General features: G+C 47.1%; 1 protein-coding gene across 1 annotated transcript in view; it reads left to right on the top strand.

Moving 5' to 3' along the window:
* The window catches only part of BDP1 (BDP1 general transcription factor IIIB subunit), a 1,412,545-nt gene that overhangs the window by 247,751 nt on the left and 1,144,902 nt on the right, over window positions 1-19,892 (top strand). Inside the window, exons 11-12 of the mRNA XM_086960808.1 lie at window positions 8,442-8,708; window positions 10,801-11,061. Coding sequence (XP_086816934.1) covers window positions 8,442-8,708; window positions 10,801-11,061 — 528 coding nt within the window. The remainder of the gene's footprint in view (window positions 1-8,441; window positions 8,709-10,800; window positions 11,062-19,892) is intronic.

Below are 19,892 nucleotides of genomic sequence, written 5' to 3'. Positions count from 1 at the left end.
AAGGAGTAGTGGTTGGATCTAACAGTGCACCATGTGTGGGACTAGTTACACTAGTAGTGTTCTTCCTTACCTCTCGGAGACCCCACCCATGGCCCCTTGGTGCACTGGGAGGTGAGAGAAGACTGGGCTCTCTTGTACGATGTTAGTGAGTGTCGCCAGGGTTTTCCAAAGTTTTCAAGTGTGCCCTCTCCCAGTGCAGTGTCTCAATATGTTCTGCACGCGCCCTGTGCTTTCCGTGTCTCTTACTGTTGAAGGGTGAAATGAAGAGGCATTATTATAGAGGGCAGCTCAGCCAAGGATCTCAACATCTACCTGCTTGTCCAGATTCCAATGTGTCTGTTAGTCAAGCCTAGTCACCCCCAGTGCCTAGAGCCACTCACTGCCCTCCGTCTCCCCAGCCCTCCTTCTTGTGCATATAGTTAGTGTTGTGTGGACCTTTCCAGGTTGCAGACCTAAGCTCTTATGCCTATGCCTCCTTTCCCCCAGGTCAAAAAACAGCTGATTAACACATGGTCCCCCAATGTGGCCAAGGATAATCCGGTCTGCTCCCCCCAAAACCCCTGGCTGTTTGGGGCGGGGAGCTTTTCACTGATTAATCTTAGAGGGAGGTGATTCCTGATTAGTCTTGTGGCCCTTTTAGATCGAGCCTGGGCAGCGCATGCGCTGCCCTGCGAGCCATGCTGTGTTGGAGTATGTACTTGAAGCCCTGCCCACTCACCACCCATATTTGTCATTGACTTGTGTCATTGTCCTTCATAAATGCGGGCTACTGATTCGTTATTAGACTTGTTAGTCCCTCCTTAGTACTGTCTTGTCTTCATTTGTAACCTCCCATGGAGACTGGTCCTTTTACTTTGGTTGTTACATGGTCTTCTTTAGTCTGTAAGCACTATTTTCTTTAATGAGTTTCTCTTACTGCAGGAGGGTCTCATGTGCAGTTGTGACCACTGGCTTGTTTATTCTGATAGATACATCTGCCTTGTGGATTCCTTACCTTGTGAATATCCCCTTGCATGGGCAACATTCGGAAATTCTTTTCGTAGCCTCGCGTTGACTTGGACTTGGACGTCATAGAGACACGGCATCGCATGCGACTCCGCTGACGTCACCAACGCCCATAATAGGCCCACGCCGGCGTGATGATATCAGTTCCCTTTTTTCCACGTCGTCGACGCTAACGGTTTCGGGAATCTCAGTAGCCAACTGGTGACTTTGTTGCCTTTATACTTGGTTTTTGCTTCATTGTTTCTTGTCTCTTCGCGATGTCGACAAAGAAGACCGGCTTCAAGCCCTGCAGGGAGTGCGGAAAGATGATGTCCATAACGGATCCGCACAATGACTGCATCTGGTGCTTGAGCTCTGATCACGACGTGGATGGATGTTCATCTTGTCGGAAGATGAACCCGAAGGCCCTTAGAGAAAGAGAGACCAAACTCCTGGTAGCGAAGCTGAAGGCTGGCAAGGGAAGATCTTCGAGGTCTAGGGCGAGTTCGAGGTCGAGATCGAAGTCTAGATCCAGATCTCGAGAGGAGTCGACTTCGAAGTCACCTTCAGACCACGCATCGAAGTCGAGGAGGAGACATAAGAAGAAGAGGCATGAGTCCAGACGTCATTCTGGTAAGGAGTCGGGCTCGAGGTCGAGGTCGCCGAAGAAGATACGTTCAAAGGTGGTCACGCTTGAAGTCTCTGATCATGAAGGTGAGGCCTCACCTGCGGAGTCGCGGGTTCAGTCGCCGGCTCCGACTTCGAATCAGTCTCCGGCGCCGTCCCCGGCCCAGGAAGAGGAAGAAGTTCAAGTGGATGCGGATTCTGCGCCTGTCGAAGAGCCGACTCCAAACCTTCCACAAGATTGGCCTGAGGGTTTTCAGCCACCTTTCCCAACCCCAGGCCTGGACCCATCAGCGTTTTTAAACGCGATGTATGGCGTCTTTACAAGGGCGTGGTACCCCTCTGGTGCACCTTCGAGTCCCACGGGTCCACTAGCCTTCAATTTAGGAGTTCCTCACTCCTATCCTCCTGCTCCATTCATGCCCTATATGCCGGCTCCGACGCCACATTGGCAAGTCCAGCTCCGCCGAGGTCGTCGATGCCGGTTCCGGCGTCGCCCGCTCCAGATCGACCTCGAGAGCATCCCATTGGACCTTCCAATTCGATACCGACGTCGGTCCCGACTCCGTTGGGGTCGTTGGTGGATCCGACTGCGAAGAGTGCTAAGGAGAGGTCCTGATGGGAGACGCAACGCCTTTTGGAGGAGCAAAGGTATATGGAATCACATCCTGATAGGGAGGAAGGTGAACTGGAGGAGGACTGTTTTGAGATCTGGCTGATGCTGGTAGCTTGGATTTCTCTCCAGAGTGGGAATTGCCTTCAGGCTCATATGCACCATCTAAGGACGTCCAGCCTTATCATGTGGTGATGCGGAAGGCGGCGGAACTTCTGCAATTGACTTTACCAACGGTGGAGTGTAAGTCCAATCTTCTAACAGAAGTTTTACATTCACCTAGCTCTGTGGTGGAACCATTACTACCGTTTAATGATGCTTTAACGGAACCAATTATGGAGGTGTGGAAAAAAACACTGTCAGCTCCTGCAGTATCTAAGATTGTGGCTAGAAGATACAGGGTTGCACCTGAGGACCCTGCTTTTCTGATGTCTCATCCATCACCTGAGAGTCTAGTCATTCAAGCTGCATGCTCAAAAAAGAACGTGAGTGCCTTTCCATAAGTGCCTGGTGATAAAGAGGCAAAGAAACAGGATCAGGTGGCTGAAAAGACCTTCTCCTCTGCAAGTATGGCGTTGAAGTCAACTAATGCCACTTGCCTTATGGGGAGGTATGTGCATGCCCTTATGGATACTATGTGTACATTAGTTCCTAAGATCCCTGATGCCAACAGAAAGGATTTTGAGGAGGTTTTATCAGATGCACAGGCTGCGGCACGCCAAGTGATACAGAGTGGTCTGGACACTGCAGACTCGGTGGCACGTATCATGGGCACAGCGGTTGCCACTAGGAGATCGGCTTGGCTGAAATCTTCAGACTTTTCGGCAGATGTTCAGGCGGCCTTGCTGGATCTACCGTTTGATGGATCTGGTCTCTTTGGCAAGAAAGCTGATTCGGCCTTGGAGAGGTTTAAAGAAAGTAGAGCTACTGCTAAATCTTTAGGTCTCCAGATCAGAGGTTCTTCGGCCAGGAAGTTCAGAGGTTTTGGACGCTCTTCCTTTCGGAATTACTGACAAGGTCAGCAGCAGCAGCAGCAACAACAGCAGCAGCAGAATACCTTGTACAGATCTTACAGGGGAAAGCAAAGAACTTGTCCTCGTGGACGTCAGGCCTCTTCCTCCTCCACCTCCTCCAATCCCCCAGCCTCAGAAAAGCAGCCCTAGATCCGCCATTCGGGATCATGCGGGTCCGGTGGGGGGTCGGCTTACCCACTTTCTACGGGATTGGGAATCGGTTACATCAGATCTTTGGGTTCTCAATCTCGTAGAAAATGGGTATGCCCTTCCCTTTCGGGAATTCCCTCCCAATTACCCTCCTTGCCAAGTTTTTTGCACGGAGGAACATCTGTTGCTTCTACAGGAGGAAGTGCAGGCTCTATTAAGAAAGGGTGCGATAGAGGTGGTCCCAGAGCAGGAAAGGGGTCACGGATGCTACTCCCGGTATTTCCTGATTCCCAAGAAGGATGGCAGACTTCGTCCAATCCTGGATCTCAGGATCTTGAATCTCTATCTGAAACAAGAGAAATTCAAGATGCTCACCCTTGCTCAGGTTCTTCAAGCGCTGCTGGAAGAACACTGGATGGTGTCGCTCGACTTACAGGATGCGTATTTTCACATCCCAATCCTGAAGTCGCACTGGAAGTATCTCCGTTTTACGGTGGGTTCGCAACACTATCAGTTTGCGGTCCTTCCTTTTGGAATTACTACTGCGCCTCGAGTCTTCACCAAGGTGATGGCGGTGGTGGCAGCACATCTCAGAAGGTCGGGGATTCCAGTATTCCCCTATTTGGACGACTGGCTGATCAAAGCAGAGTCATCGGAGAGAGTGCTCCAGCATCTGCAGGAGACAACCCAGTTGTTGTACAGGTTGGGTTTTTCGATAAATGTACCCAAGTCTCACCTGGTGCCCTCCCAGCGCATCCTGTTCATAGGTGCTGTACTGGACACAACTGTATGTTGTGCATTCCCACCTCCTCAAAGGATTCGCGACATTCAGGAAATGATTCCTTTACTTTTCAATGGAGCGGTCGCTCCAGTCCTGAAGGTCCTTCGTCTGCTCGGTCTGATGGCTTCATGCATTATGTTGGTCAACCATGCACGCTGGCACATGAGGGCACTCCAGTGGTGCCTCCGCAGGCAGTGGTATCAGCACAACTGAGATCTCAGGGAGTCAGTGAGGATCTCCAGAGAAGCTGCAGCGGATCTGATAGGGTGGGGTGCTCACTTGGGGGACCTGGAGGTCAAGGGTCTTTGGTCTCCAGAGGAAAGGTTACTTCATATCAACCTTCTGGAATTGCGGGCGATACGTTTGGCACTCAAGGCCTTCCTCCCTTCCCTTCGTGGTCGGTCAGTCCAAATCCTGACGGACAACACAACCGCGATGTGGTACATCAACAAGCAGGGAGGAGTGGGGTCGCAGTGTCTCAGCAGGGAGGCTCTGCGGCTCTGGTCCTGGATTCAGGACCATCAGATTTGTCTGGTGGCAAATCATCTGGCCGGGGTTCTGAACGTTCGTGCAGACTGTCGGCAATTCTCGGCCGACCACAAGTGGAGGCTCCATCCGGAGGTAGTTCAAGACATCTTTCAGATGTGGGGAACTCCTCAGGTGGACCTGTTCGCCACTCACGAGAATGCTCACTGCCCGTCTTTTTGCAGTCTCCAATATCCGATGCAAAGAGCCTTGGGGGACGCGGTTCAGTTGAGTTGGGGAGGACACCTCCTTTACGCGTTTCCCCCCATACCTTTGATTCCTCGGGTTCTGAGGAAGATTCGCCAAGACGTGCCCAAGTCATATTGGTCGCCCCGGATTGGTCAAGAAGGGTGTGGTACACAGATCTTCTCCACCTCTCCTCTCACCCGCCGCTCCGTCTCCCTCTCAGGGCAGACCTCCTCTCTCAGATGGAGGGGCAAGTTCTACACCCCCACCTCCAGACATTACACCTTCATGCCTGGAGATTGAACGGGGCAACCTGAATTCCTTTTCTCTTCCACACGATGTGGTGGATGTCATTTTATCGGCTAGGCGTGACTCCACTAAATCCATTTATTCCTACAAATGGTCTAAATTTGTCACCTGGTGTGGAGAGATGTCTGTAGACCCTTTGAAAGCCCATTTATCTGATATTCTCAAATTTGCTCTCTCTCTATCGCAGCAAGGGCTTGCTGTTGCCACAGTCAAGGGTTATCTCCCGGCCTTGTCGGCATTTCTATGTTTGCCGGACCAGCCATCCCTTTTCAAATCTCCTATAGTCTTAAGATTTTTGAAGGGTCTAACGAATAAATTCCCTCCTACTCCCTTTATTGTACCTCAGTGGGACTTAAATCTTGTTTTAACATACTTGATTGGTGCTCCCTTTGAGCCCTTACACAAGTGTCCTATGAGGCTTTTGACTTTTAAGACAGTCTTCCTCTTTGCAATTACCTAGTTCCAAGCCCCCTTTCTTGACCATTCATGCTGAACGAATGGTTCTTAGGACCAGGGTTGCTTTTCTCCCTAAGGTGGTGACTCCCTTCCACCTAGGACAATCCATTACCCTCCCTACCTTTTATCCTCCACCACACCCTTCCAAGGAGGAGGAGAGGTTACACCGTCTGGACCCTAGGAGGGCGGTGAGCTTTCACCTGGACAGAACTAAAGACTGTCGTGTGGATGACCTGCTCTTCAATGGGTTCGCTGGCTGTAAGAAAGGAAGGGCGGTTCATAAAAGAACTCATTCAAGATGGATCATCCTCTGTATAAAGATCTGCTACTCTTTGGCCGGTAAGGAGCCTCCAGAGGGTATAAGGGCTCATTCTACAAGAGCTAAATCGTCAACCTCTGCCTTGTCAAGAGGTGTTCCTGTAGAGGATATTTGTAGGGCCGCAACTTGGTCCTCCCGGCACACTTTCGCGAAGCATTACTGCTTGGATACCGAAGTGAGGAGGGACGGCCACTTTGCGCGCTCTGTCCTCCAGGACTTTCTGGTTTAGGAGAGTGGACACCCTCCTCCGGGAGTGGGGACTGCTGTGGGACTCTATTCACAAGGTGAGGAATCTACAAGGCAGATGTATCGATCAGTAGAACAAGTTACTTACCTTCGGTAAAGCTTTTTCTGGTAGATACAGTATCTGCCTGTGGATTCCTCACTGACCCACCCGCCTCCCCATTGTCCACTCTTCTATACCAGAGAAGCTGTATTGTTTTTGTTTTATGGTTGAAAGAAAATGTGTAATTTCAAATGTTTTCTTATATTTGCTTCACACTGTGTGTGTGTTACCTTGACTTTCGTGTACTGTGTATACTATGTATGTTTCTACTGTCATAGGTCCGTCCGTGTGTCTCGAAGGCACGGAAAAAAGGGCGGAACTGATGTCATCACGCTGACGTGGGCCTATTATGGGCGTCGGTGACGTCAGTGGAGTCGCGTGCGATGCCGTGTCTCTATGATGTCCAAATCCACGTCGGCGCGAGGCTACGAAAATAATTTCCGAATGTTGCTGACGCAAGGGGATATTCACAAGGTGAGAAATCCACAGGCAGATACTGTATCTACCAGAAAAAGGGTTACCGAAGGTAAGTAACTTGTTCATTCGTAGCAAACGAGGTGCTCTTCAGGGGCCATAGGAGACTGCAGGGGGCAACTCAACAACGCCCGCTTTCGTAGTAACAGCACGGGCGCCGCGCTAAATATTTTATCAAGGCACCCATTTGTATGAATGTGTTTTTAATTTTTTTTAATTTACCATGGCGCTCACTTCCCGGGCCACCATGCGCATAAATCTGTACTTGTGCCAAGCTGCCCATTAAAAAGGATTCTTAAACTTGAGCCTGCGGCTGCTTAAACCAGTTCGCTGCAAGGCTGCTCTTCCTCAATAATAATAATACAAAATATCCCTTCTGTCAAATCTGAAGCGGCATAAAGTTAAGAAAAGCCACAGCACAACTGCAACTGGGATTAAAGCATGAGACCACTGTAGTGTACCACCTTGCTGCAACATCGCTGATAATTTGTTCTTGTCAAACGCATCTGCACAACCTAGACGTGACGTGACCCGATGTCCTATGTACCTGCTGACATGATTCAATCGGCAGCTATGCCCAAGCCAAGCATGGAAACCGTAGGCTTTGTTTCAGTGATGCACAACTCATAAGCGTTTAAGGATAACACTGCCATACTTGGGGCAGATGCCCATCAGCAGAATTTACAGTGTACAGTCCGGAGAAGGCTATAGTTGAGTTAAAAAAGAAAAAATTTAATGAAAAAAGGCCTTATCCAAAAATGCATTCCTGAGGTGCAGGAAAACAGTGACAGTTGAACAGGAGTAGAGCTAAAGGTATTGACAGTGCTTTATTTGTAATAAATAAATGTCAATCAATACACTTGGAGGCTTGAGGAGTTTTAAGGACCTGTGTTAGCTAACTCCCCACCAAATAATGTCACACAAGCAAAGTGCCATGGGTCCAGATTCGAAGGAGGTTAATAAACTGTTTGAATATAATCTGTTGTGGAAGACTGGGGGTTTCCCTTTTCAGGACAGTTCCCCTCACACACCAGAGGTGTCATGCTTCATCATAGTGGTGCCTCCTCATGCGAAAGACCTAGTCTTTACGTGGGCTACAACCCCTCTCTACGAGGGAGGAGCTCAGGGATATTTTTATTGAGTCTGCCGGGGTGTACTAAACCCCTATCTGAGCTTGGTGTGTGTGTGTGTGTGTAAAAAAGTGCTGTGATGTGAGAGTTAAAATTGGCTACAGGGTTAGCTATATTAACTTTATTCGGCTACCCGGTGTCAGGATTAAAAACAATGATGAGCTGGTAACACAAATGCCAACATTAGAGACAAAATGTGTAAATCACTAGACCAACCTGTTTCGGTCAGAAAGAACTAGATAGTGTTGCGGCCTTCTTCAGGGTCAGTTCTTTCAGCTACTGCAGGGGTTAAATGCAAATACGTGAAAAACACGTGAATAAATCAAAAGTATTATACTGAACCAGTTGTATTAGCTGTTCAGTTTGTACTGCATACAACCATTGTGGGTTGCGCATACTGTCCCGGCTTATTAGCCATGTGGTATGTGCACCAAAACCACAGGTTCGTGAATCCTTGCCTGAGTGCAGACTCCTTTTGGGGCTGTTAGCTGCTTTTTCTGGTTTGTAGCAATCTAAAAGATGTAAATCGAATACACAGATAGCCAAGAAAACAACAAAGATAATGTACAATTCTTTTTCTATTTATGACAGGCAAAGTTAGAGGTGGTGAAGCAACAAACACCTCAAAGATTATCGAAGTGGCCAATGTTTCTGGTACTGAAGGAGATGCAAGGAGTGAGGAAAAAGAGAACGAAGGATCTCTGAATGTCCCAGAAGGACAGTTTGTCTCAGAGTCTGCTTCCACTAAAAAGAAGAAAAAAAAGAAGACACTTTCTGACTCCAGTGAACCATTTTCAAATCCTGCGGCAGATGACATACTTCCTGAGTCCCCTAAGGCACACAGAAGTAGCAAGAAAAGTAAGATATTAAATGTGCTAAGCTTGTGGTTTAAAATTTGATTGAGGGACTTCAAATATTGTGATATGTGTTTGTAGCTGTATAGATCATAGGCCTCATGCTGTGAGTGTTTTGAAGTTAAAAAGTCTATCATTGTATGTATGGACACATCTGTCAAGTCAATCACCAGCAAATGGTCCACTGTCTCAGGAGAACAATGTGCTCTACCTCTAGTGCATGTTTGTGCATCATCAGCTGAAATAATTTACAAAATCAGCTGTGGCTAACCAAAACTTGCACCCCCTTTTAGTATGCTTTGGAGCAGTTGCTCAGGTGTCCAGCTGCCAAAGGCACTAATTTTGTATAAGCAGAGACATAAACAATTTGGAACTTATTGAGCTCATTCGTCTTCAAAAGTCAAACATGTCAGTTTCCAGTAGGTACTAACAGTTCTTTATTCCATCATGATTAAAAAATAGCCCACTCTTATCGTTCCTTTTTGAGGTAGAACTTCTTCAGGGTTAATATGCCAAAAGTGTGGCCACTCTCAATACTTGGTACCATTCTTCATTGTATTGACACACGTTCTTCTGCTGAGCTCAAAACACTGCTTGTATATGCAAAATTACAGACAAGCGGGGTGGTGAAATAAATCACCCATGACTTTCTCACAGCATGTTTTTATGATTGTATAATTACTTTGGGTGTTCTACTGAAGAATCTGTGTGTACAGTCTTTTATTCCAGTAGTGTTTTTTAGGGTCTCATATTGCTTTTAGTATAGTGTCCAATATATTCGTTGTGGTGAAAGGTTCTGTGGCATCTATGTGTGATGACATAGAAGGTTCATCCTCTGATGGATTAAAAAACCCTGTTTTCGCATTTTTATTAAGCCATTTTGAGCTGTTGCAGGCTGTCAAGAAGGGCGGAGAGGGCAAACTCTGCTCCATTTTCCTGTGATCCATGTTCCTCAGTCATAACTCTGTTAAGGTTTCATTTAGTTTTTTTCTTGGGAGTGAGTAGTGGTTGGGTCTAGCAGTGCACCATGTGTGGGACTAGTTACACCAGTAGTGATCTTCCTTGCCTCTCGGAGACCCCACCCATGGCCCTTTGGTGCACTGGGAGGTGAGAGAAGACTGGGACCTCTTGTATGATGTTAGTGATTGCCGCCGGTGTGTTCAATGGTTTCCAAGGGCACCCTGCTCTAGTGCAGTGTCTCAATAAGTGCTGCATGCTCCCTGTGCTTTACGTGCCTCTTAATGTTGAAGGGTGACATGCAGAGGCATGATGGCAGAGGACAACTCAGCCCACTCTAAACATCTGCCTGCTTGTCCAGATTCCAATGGGTCTGTTAGTCTGGCCAAGGCACCCCCAGTGCCATGAGCCACTCACTGTCCTCCATCTCCCCCAACCCTCCTAACTTGTGCATATTGGTAGTGTGATGTGGGCCGTTCCAGGCTACGGACCCAAGCTCTTTTGCATTTGCCTCCTCTCCCCCCAGGTTAAAACATAGTCCCCCAGTGTGGCCAAGGATAATGAGGTTTGGCCCTTGTGGCTGTTTGGTTAGGGCGAAGAGCTTTTCCTTCATTAATCTTAGAGAGAGGTGTTTCCTGAATAATCTTTTGCCATTTTTACTTTTTGTTCTGGTAGCCAGTCTCCTGTTGTTCTGAGTGAATTTGCCTTTTTTATTGTAAGGGCCAGTGGCTTGCGTATTCTTATGTTCTATGCTGGCTTGTGAAACAGCTATAATCCCTTCTCTCCTAGATGCCTTGGCTATCAAGTTATGTCTTGGTACCCACGCTGTCCTGTTTAGTTTAATATCCTGGCTCTTGTTGGAAGTGTGATATCCTGGCTTTTGGGGTGCAACTGATGTCCTGGGTGCTGTAGTGGACCTGGTACCTTGGCTGTCATGCTGGGGTACCCGTATGGCCTACTTCATCACTCTTTTGTAGTTCTTTATGCAGACTCCTTTTGGCTGCTGTTAGCTGCTTTTTCTGGTATGTAGCAATCTGTAAGATTGAAATTGTATACATTGAGCCAGAATTAGGCTATTTTTACACCTAAAGCCAAGAAAACAACAAAGACGATGTCAACTTTTTTTCTATTTATGACAGGCAAAGTTAGAGGTGGTGAAGCAACAAACACCTCAAAGTTTATCGAATCTGCTAATATTTCTGGTACTGAAGGAAATGCAAGGACTGAAGAAAAAGGAAATGAAGGCTCTCTGAATGTCCCAGAAGTACAGTTAGAGTCTGCCTCTACTAAAAAGAAGAAGAAAAAAAAGAACATTTCTGACTCCAGTGAACTTGTTCCAAATCCTGCGGCTGATGACATACCTCCCGAGTCGTCTAAGGCGCAAAGAAGCAGCAAGAAAAGTAAGATGTTCAATGTGCTGAGCTTGTGGTTTAAAATATGATTCAGTGACTTTAAATAATGTGATACATGCTTGTAGCTGTATAGATCACTGTTTCAAATATTACCATATTACGCTACAGAGAGCTTTATCAAACAGTCTATGAGACCGGGTAGGTCACACCCTGCTACAATGAACTACGGTGAGTGGTTGATGTTTGTGTAATTATATATTACAATTAAGGTGTGAATCACAATAGCTAAGCAATTTTAAAAATGCATCTACATCCACCTACACTGATTCAAATTTTTATATTCACTTACTTTCCCTAGAACTGGATGTTTATGGCCCATAAATGTAAGCAGGGTTTATCTGAATGAAGTAGCAGATGGGTGGACAATGGTAGAGGGAGCCATCATTCATGCATGAAACATTTCTAGAATTTGAATAAAAAATATGCATTGGTGAAAATTCCAATCATCTTAAATGGAGGCTAGAGTTGAAGTAAAAAACTAAAAATTAAACTTTAGTGGAAACACCTCTTTCTATGGAGAGTAGGGGAAAGTCTCTGAATCAGTAGTACAGCCAATACATTACACTGCTGCAGAAGGCAGTGAAAGGATCAAAGGAGAACCGTTTTGTATTTCCTTTCTGCTTGGGTGGATAGATAGATCCCTGTGCACTTTTCTTTAAATGCCTTCTGGTTTTAAACCTTGTGAGTCTTGTGCTTGACAGATGTCAGCCACAGACCCTCATTCTGTCTGTATGTGGTGCTTGGGAGAGCACCACGACTCCGAGGAGTATGACGCTTGTCAACAAATGAAGCCACAGGCACTGCAGGAGTGTCTGATGAAGCTCCTACCAGCACGGTACTCGAAAGTCTCCGAATAGCGCTGATCTCGGTCTGCTTCCCGATCATCTTTCCCTTCAGAGGTGTGGCGCCGCGGCTAGGGCGACTGACTCCAGAATCTGGGGATCACGGTTCGATCCCCGGCACCGTCGGCAGATTAGCCCAGCACCATGTGACTCTGGGCAATAGCTTGCTTAATCTTCCCGACGGCCCCCAGCGCCTAGAGACCCTTACTGGTGATTGTGCTCTTTACAAATGTGGATTATTATTCAGTGAGCCAATCCAGGAGCCCTCCCCGTAGACATTGCTCGCCATCGACGTCCTGCAGTAAGTCACGTTGCAAACGGTTGAAGTCGCAGCATCTCCCGACTTCATCATCTCATGACGTAGTTTCCCACGACTCTTCACACCCTCAAGCTGAGGACCCCCAGCGAGAGTCTCTCCTGTGCGTCCCTGCTTTTGCTGGAGGCGGGGCGACTTTGACCCATTATTATGCTCTCCACACCATCTTTGGGTATTCACCTTCCCCTGGAGCGCCTATGGGTCCCAAGGAGGCGACAGGTGCTTTTACTATGCCCACTCTGGGTTCGCCCTCGGATGCAGTTAGGCCCTTATATACATCGATGACAGATTCACACCTGCTATGCTGATCAACTCCGACGCAGTCCCCTTGCAAGACCCTTTGGGGCTTCCTCTGTCGGTGCCGACTTGGCACCGGTGCAGGACCTTTCGGGGCTCGCTTCGGCGACGTCGGCCTCCCGTTGCCTCATTCTGTCCATTCAGAAAAGGGGGGAACCTCTACTGGTTAAGCGCTGTTGCTGCCCAGACGAACAGGAGACCTGCTGATACCTTCATTTGCTGCAGCTTGCCCTCCCGTCTCCCGCCTCGCGTTGCCCGACTCCACTGACATCTGGGAGTACGAGGTGGCCGAGAGGAGCGCGGTCGAGGGAACTACATTTCCCAGAAGGCCAAGCGGCGCACGCCGCGTCACCAGCGCGCCTGGAGGCGCTGAAATAGCGGATCACCCCCGTCTCGCGGGACGCGAGCGGGACGCCGGACGAAGCCCGGACAAAGGGCGGGCCGTCTGAGGCCGTCCGAGGTTGGCCAAGGTTGGGTTGGGCCTGGTCTCTTTGCTCGCTGCTCTGGAGCTAACACCTCTGCATATCGACACCTTCTTTGCAGATTGCTACATAAGTTACATTGACTTTGGTTGTTTATAAAGTGTATGATGCCTCCTAAAAAGTTAACCACTCCTAGCAACTCTATTGAGAACTATCAGGTACAAGTTGTTGAAAAAATTAACAACAATAGAAGAGCCTCTTTGGGAATAGACTCATCTATCCAATCTCCCTTTATTGACATCGAGGCTGACGATCCCTTTGGCCTTCTAATCAACAATAGCACTAATAGTGCTACACCTGACTTGTTTCCGGATACTATCACTATACAGCCCAGTGGTACCGTTGCTGGAGCTGAAGACCTTAGCGTCAATGAGGTACTGTCTGACATAATTATTAGTCAGGATCATTCTACCTCCCCTCCAGCACCCGTCCCGGGTAAACTGGAATGTCTCAGGTCAGCTAAGAATAAAGTAGCAAACCCCCCGAGGAAACACTCTGAGGAAGAGGAGCATGACCTGACTAATGAGGCGTATGTTACACTTTCAAATGCCCAATTTAATAAACTACTGGCTCTGATGGACACAAAAATCAAAGGTGTGGTCAAACCCCTGGTTAGCAAAATAGATAAGTTAACTTCTGAGGTTAACCGACTGGAAGGTCTATTACAAAAAACCATGGGCGAGATAGGGAAACTTCCGGAAAATGTCTCTGCAAAGATAGAGGAATCTGTAAACAAATCAGTAACTACAGCTGTTAGTGGTCTCATCCCTGCCCCTGTATCAAACCCCCTAATGGCATGTAATAACACTCTACCTGGTGATTCCCATATTACCTCGATCCCTGCTCCTGCTGTTGAAGACCCATTTATTGAAAAAGGGACTTTCGAGCTTGTGGTTGAAGCTTCCCCACTGGTACTTGTCCTTGCCAATGTTCCTCCCTTGGCTCAAGGTGAGCGGGAAACAACGTCTTCTCTAAGAAACAAATCCTTATCATGGTTAACCACCAACATGATAATTACTCCCTGGGGAAAGCAGCAACTCTCTGAAGAGCTCGTCAAAGCGAGAAGGGTACAGTGGATCGGGGACAGGGTGAAAAAATTCAAAGGGGAGTGTGTCGTCCTCCATTTCTCTGACCCTGGGGTCTTGCCAAACATCTTACCACCACAAAGGCGAACAACTTCAATCGTTCCATTGACTTTGGACTTCTTCTATCCTAGAAAGGGAAGCGGACCAAACTCAAGTATTTTAAGAACCAAATGGAACATTGTGACTAAGAGGGGGAGAAAGGATGTTGCTTCAGTGGACTGGGGTCTGGGGTTGGAAAATCGTTTTTCTGCATTGTCTAACTTAAGTGATTGCGATTGACAACCATCTACCTGTAATTCTGTTACCGTGCCTCTTTGTGCCAAAAGTATACCTGATTTAGCCTGTAATTTAACAACAACTAGCCCTCTGGGGCTGATGTCTGTCGATTTACTTGGGTTATCTAATGTTACAACCATAAACCAGGCTACAGGGGGTAGGACATCAAACAAGCATATTACAAACCCCGGTACTCTTATGACACCTATTTCAGGGAATCTTTTGTCATGGAATGTGGCTGGAATATCTTCCAAAATGGACAGCGCTGATTGGTTTGAATTTATTAACAAGTATGACCTCTGTATCTTTCAAGAGACTTGGGCGTGTGAGCCTACTTTTGCATTGGGGTATGTAAACTTTCATGTTCCTGCTATTAAGGGCCCTAAAGGGCGGCCGATGGGGGGCCTTACCATATGGGTTAGGCAGTCTTTAAAAATTGCTGTAAAATGTGTGGAACTTGACCAAAAAGACATCCAGCTTATCAGATTGACCAGTGATTTACCCATCTCCATGGATATTTATAATATCTATGCTAGAGGTGGCAGCAAAGGTAGATCTGAGGTTCTTATGTGCCTTTTTACACTTCTTGAGACTCATTCTGCAGGAAAAAACATTCTAATTGCAGGTGATTTGAATCGGACATTCGAACCTCTCATCACTGGTGATTCTCCTCTGGGATCGGAGGAAGATAAGCTTTGGGACATTCCCACACTAGAGTCCCCCCCGATAACTCGGTGGACGGCTGACATCCTAGGTCTAAACGCTATGTGCTTGGAGCATGGGCTACGAGCCCTGAACGGCCGAACCCAATCAGACCGTGTTCCCGCCATGATGTTTAATAACGGGCGAAGCAAAAGTCGCATTGACTACGTCATCTGCAGTATATCGATATGGTCATCTCTCAATGACATGGTAGTTACAGCCAGGATAGAAAGCGACCACGACCCGCTATGCGTCTCACATAATTGGTGGACACCTAACGTAATTACTCCAAACCCTTGTGACCTACTTGTGCCCCCAACGATCACGCCATCCAATAACATGCGTAGGTTAAGATGGTCCGGTGTTAAGACTGACCAGCAGGCCCTGGAAAAGATAGGAGCAGCGGCAGACAAGGCCATTCAGGCACTGGAAAATATTACTGCTTATGTACAGGGACAAGAAGATGTCAACATAGTTCATACGACTCTCTTTAATGAAGTCAAAAACTTTTTCTTAAAACCCGCACGAAATAATAGGGCTTGTCCATTTAAATCAGCAAAGTGGTACAATCAAGATTGCAGGGCAGCAAGATTTAAACTAGGAGCTGCAATCAAAAGCAATAAATTGAGTGAGATTCGGTCTGCCAGGAAGCACTATAAAAACTGTATTGCCAGGGCAAAAAGAGACTGGGACGAAGACCACTGGCAGAAACTGAGATGTGCTAGTGAAAGTAGAAATTCTAGACAATTTTGGCATATTGTCAAATGGGGCCATGATAGATCTCCAGAGCCTCCCAACAATAATGTCCCTCATGATGCCTGGGTTAAGTTCTTCAGCGAGCAGTACTCTTCCAGAGATCAGCTTGTTAGCAACTCTAACCTAATATATCTGTTCGCAGATGAAGATATTTTTATGCTAAGCGAAATCCTGATTGCCCTAAAATCTGTTCATAGGGGCAGAGCCCCGGGTAACGACGGAGTCCCGGCGGATGTCTTCTTAGATGACACCGACAGGTGGAGCAAGTACATCTGCCTTCTACTAAACCATATAGCCAGGGGCGCTGAAATCCCGGTATCCTGGCGGGGTGCTGTCATTATCCCAGTATATAAAAAGGGGGATCGTGCCCAACCCTGTAATTACCGCCCAATCAGCCTAATAGACACGGTCCAAAAAGTGGTAGGACGTGTAATTATCAATAATCTGCTTGATTGGGCTGAGGAGCAGAACGTCCTATCCCCCTTCCAGGCTGGGTTTCGCAGAGCAACTAGCACTGTAGACCAGGTTTTCCGCTTCCAACTGATACAATGGCGGACAGTGGTCCTGGGCGGATGCAGTCTCTACGCAGCTTCTGTTGACCTACGGGCTGCATTCGACCTGGTGCCGAGGGCAAAATTGTGGGAAGTGTTGGCAGCTCTGGGGGTCCCGATGATTATTTTAACCTTGATCATGAGACTCCATGAGGGCACTTATGCTAAGATCCAATGGGGTGGCTACGGCAACGATACTATTGACTTCCCTGTCGAGCGTGGGGTTCGACAGGGTTGTTCAATGGCACCGACATTGTTTACTCTTTTTATAAACGGAATTGTTCCCCGTATGCAAGCTGAGTCCGTAGATGCTCCCTCACTCGCTGGTGCAAAAGTTCCTATTTTAATGTTCGCAGACGACACCTTAATTTTATCAAAATCCCCTAGCGGTCTGCAAAAGGCATTGGTAATTTTCGACAAATTTTGTAGTGATCATGGCTTGGAGGTAAACGCAGCTAAAACAAAACTCATGGTTTTTAATCCTTGTAGGAATTTTAAATCCAAAATAACCATGAGTGGACGCTGCCTTGAAGTAGTGAATTCTTTTACCTATCTGGGGATACATATCTCAAATGACAACAGATGGAACCACCACTTAAATCTGGCAGTATTAAGACACAAACAACTGGCTGGTACCATCATTAAGGAGCACATGAAATCTTTAATTAAACCAATCAAACCGCCATTAATCATATATGAGGCTAAAGCAATAGGGTCCGCACTGTATGGGGCAGAGCTGTGGGGGCAAGAAAACCTCCAGGAGCTACAGAGGTCAGAGAATAGCTTCCTCCGAAAACTAACTGGCACCCCACAGAGCAGTCCCCTCTTGCCACTCAGATATGACCTTGGCAGGAAGGAAATCTCGGCTATGTGTAAACTTCGACCGATATTATATTGGCGTAGAATTTGGACCACCCCGAGTTGTCACAATATGCAGAAGGATTTGCCGATGTGATCAAAGCAGATCGATTTCATAAAATTAAATGGTTTAGATCATTGAGAACAGCATTAAGTGAACTAGGGTTAAGCGAATTGTGGTCTGATCCAACCGGGTCATCCTTTCCATCTAAGTTGTTTATAAAAAACCTTTATTGGGAACAAGTTGAAAATAAGAGACTCCTTAGCAATAATAATGGGTCTATGACGACTGCCTTCCTTGAAGCTAAACTGTTTCCAATGTTTGAAATCTACTGGGACATTATAACCAAACCCATGGACAGGAAACTGTTTTTCCAAATGAGGGCTGGCTCTCTACCTCTTGGTAATTTAACATCTAAATGGAGAAATGGAGGTCCAGCTACTTGCCCAGTTTGTGGGGAAGGTAAAGAGACGCTGGGTCACTTCTTGTTTGTCTGTCATGCATATTCTGTTCCTAGACGTGTTTGGTTGGCCCCCATGTGTAGAAATTTGGGTACTAAAAGCAGCATGGTAGCTCTACGCATTGTTAAAACTACCTCCTTAAATTGGATTATTATAGCGACTGCTAAGTACTTGGGGTGGGCGTGGGTAACTAGGCAGAGATTGCTAGTAGGGTGACTACTCTCTGCCTAGCTGATCAGAGACTGCTAGTTTATCTATTCTCTGTTCCCATGCCAGGTGTCTATCTGACGAAAAAATTTTATATTAATTTTTAACTATGTAATAGGATTGTTTTTAATATGACCTTATCATATGAACTTTGCACCTTGATGGCAAATAACTGGATGTAATGTTATTTTAAACCCCTTTTTTTAATGTGTATTGTGCTTAAAGTCATGTCTGACTTTGTAATTTAATTGTATTTTATTATGTGTATGTTTGTCTGCTTTTATGAGTAAATACTCGAATAAAGCACTTTTGAATTGAATTGAATTGAAAAGGGGGGTGGTGCTGGACAGAGTATCTGAATTAAGCAGAACACTCATACCCAGTCGACAGATCAGGGCTTGATCCATCACCGTTTTTTAGCTCACTGCACCATCCCAGCTCAGAACCTGGCTACATGCAAATTAGTCTGTCCCTGGCCCAGTGCATCATGGGAACAGGGCAGACCAAACTACCAAGCCAATTCTTTTACTGGAAAGAAAACAAGCTTCCGGGGACCGGTTTCTGGCATTACAGCCGTCTTCGGCCTGGCTTTCTTGAATCCTGATGGTGCAGTGAGCAAGGGACTCACAGCTGAGCATACCCTTCCACGCTTATGGTGGACAAAACGATTCAGAAAAGGGGGGTGGTGATGGACAGAGTATCTGAATTAAGCAGAACACTCATACCCAGTCGACAGATCAGGGCTTGATCCATCACCGTTTTTTAGCTCACTGCACCATCCTAGCTCAGAACCTGGCTACATGCAAATTAGTCTGTCCCTGGCCCAGTGCATCATGGGAACAGGGCAGAGGAAACTACCAAGCCAATTCTTTTACTGGAAAGGAAACAAGCTTCCGGGGACCGGTTTCTGGCATTACAGCCGTCTTCGGCCCGGCTTGCTTGAATCCTGATGGTGCAGTGAGCAAGGGACTCACATCTGAGCATACCCTTCCACGCTTATGGTGGACAAAACGATTCAGAAAAGGGGGGTGGTGATGGACAGAGTATCTGAATTAAGCAGAACACTCATACCCAGTCGAGAGATCAGGGCTTGATCCATCACCGTTTTTCAGCTCACTGCATCATCCCAGCTCAGAACCTGGCTACATGCAAATTAGTCCGTTCCTGGCCCAGTTCATCATGGGAACAGGGCAGACCAAACTACCAAGCCAATTCTTTTACTGGAAAGGAAACAAGCTTCCGGGGACCAGTTTCTGGCATTACAGCCGTCTTCGGCCCGGCTTTCTTGAATCCTTATGGTGCAGTGAGCAAGGGACTCACATCTGAGCATACCCTTCCACGCTTATGGTGGACAAAACGATTCAGAAAAGGGGGATGGTGATGGACAGAGTATCTGAATTAAGCAGAACACTCATACCCAGTCGAGAGATCAGGGCTTGATCCATCACCGTTTTTTAGCTCACTGCACCATCCCAGGTCAGAACCTGGCTACATGCAAATTAGTCTGTCCCTGGCCCAGTGCATCATGGGAACAGGGCAGACCAAACTACCAAGCCAATTCTTTTACTGGAAAGGAAACAAGCTTCCGGGGACCGGTTTCTGGCATTACAGCCGTCTTCGGCCCGGCTTGCTTGAATCCTGATGGTGCAGTGAGCAAGGAACTCACATCTGAGCATACCCTTCCACGCTTATGGTGGACAAAACCATTCAGAAAAGGGGGTGGTGATGGACAGAGTATCTGAATTAAGCAGAACACTCATACCCAGTCCCTTGCTCACTGCATCTGGTGCAGTGAGCTAAAAAACTGTGATGGATCAAGCCCGGATCTGTTGACTGGGTAGGAGTGTTCTGCTTAATTCAGATACTCTGTCCATCACCACCCCCTTTTCTGAATAATTCTGTCCATGGCGCCGTCTGATGCTCTTTCACTGTCTTCTCCTGATGCTGATATGATGCTGGATCGGCGTCTGGTGCAGATCCTGTTG

The sequence above is a fragment of the Lissotriton vulgaris genome, chromosome 3_1 (genome assembly GCF_964263255.1).
Source record: "Lissotriton vulgaris chromosome 3_1, aLisVul1.2, whole genome shotgun sequence".
NCBI lineage: Eukaryota > Metazoa > Chordata > Amphibia > Caudata > Salamandridae > Lissotriton > Lissotriton vulgaris.
This window is presented reverse-complemented; position numbering and strand designations above follow the sequence as displayed.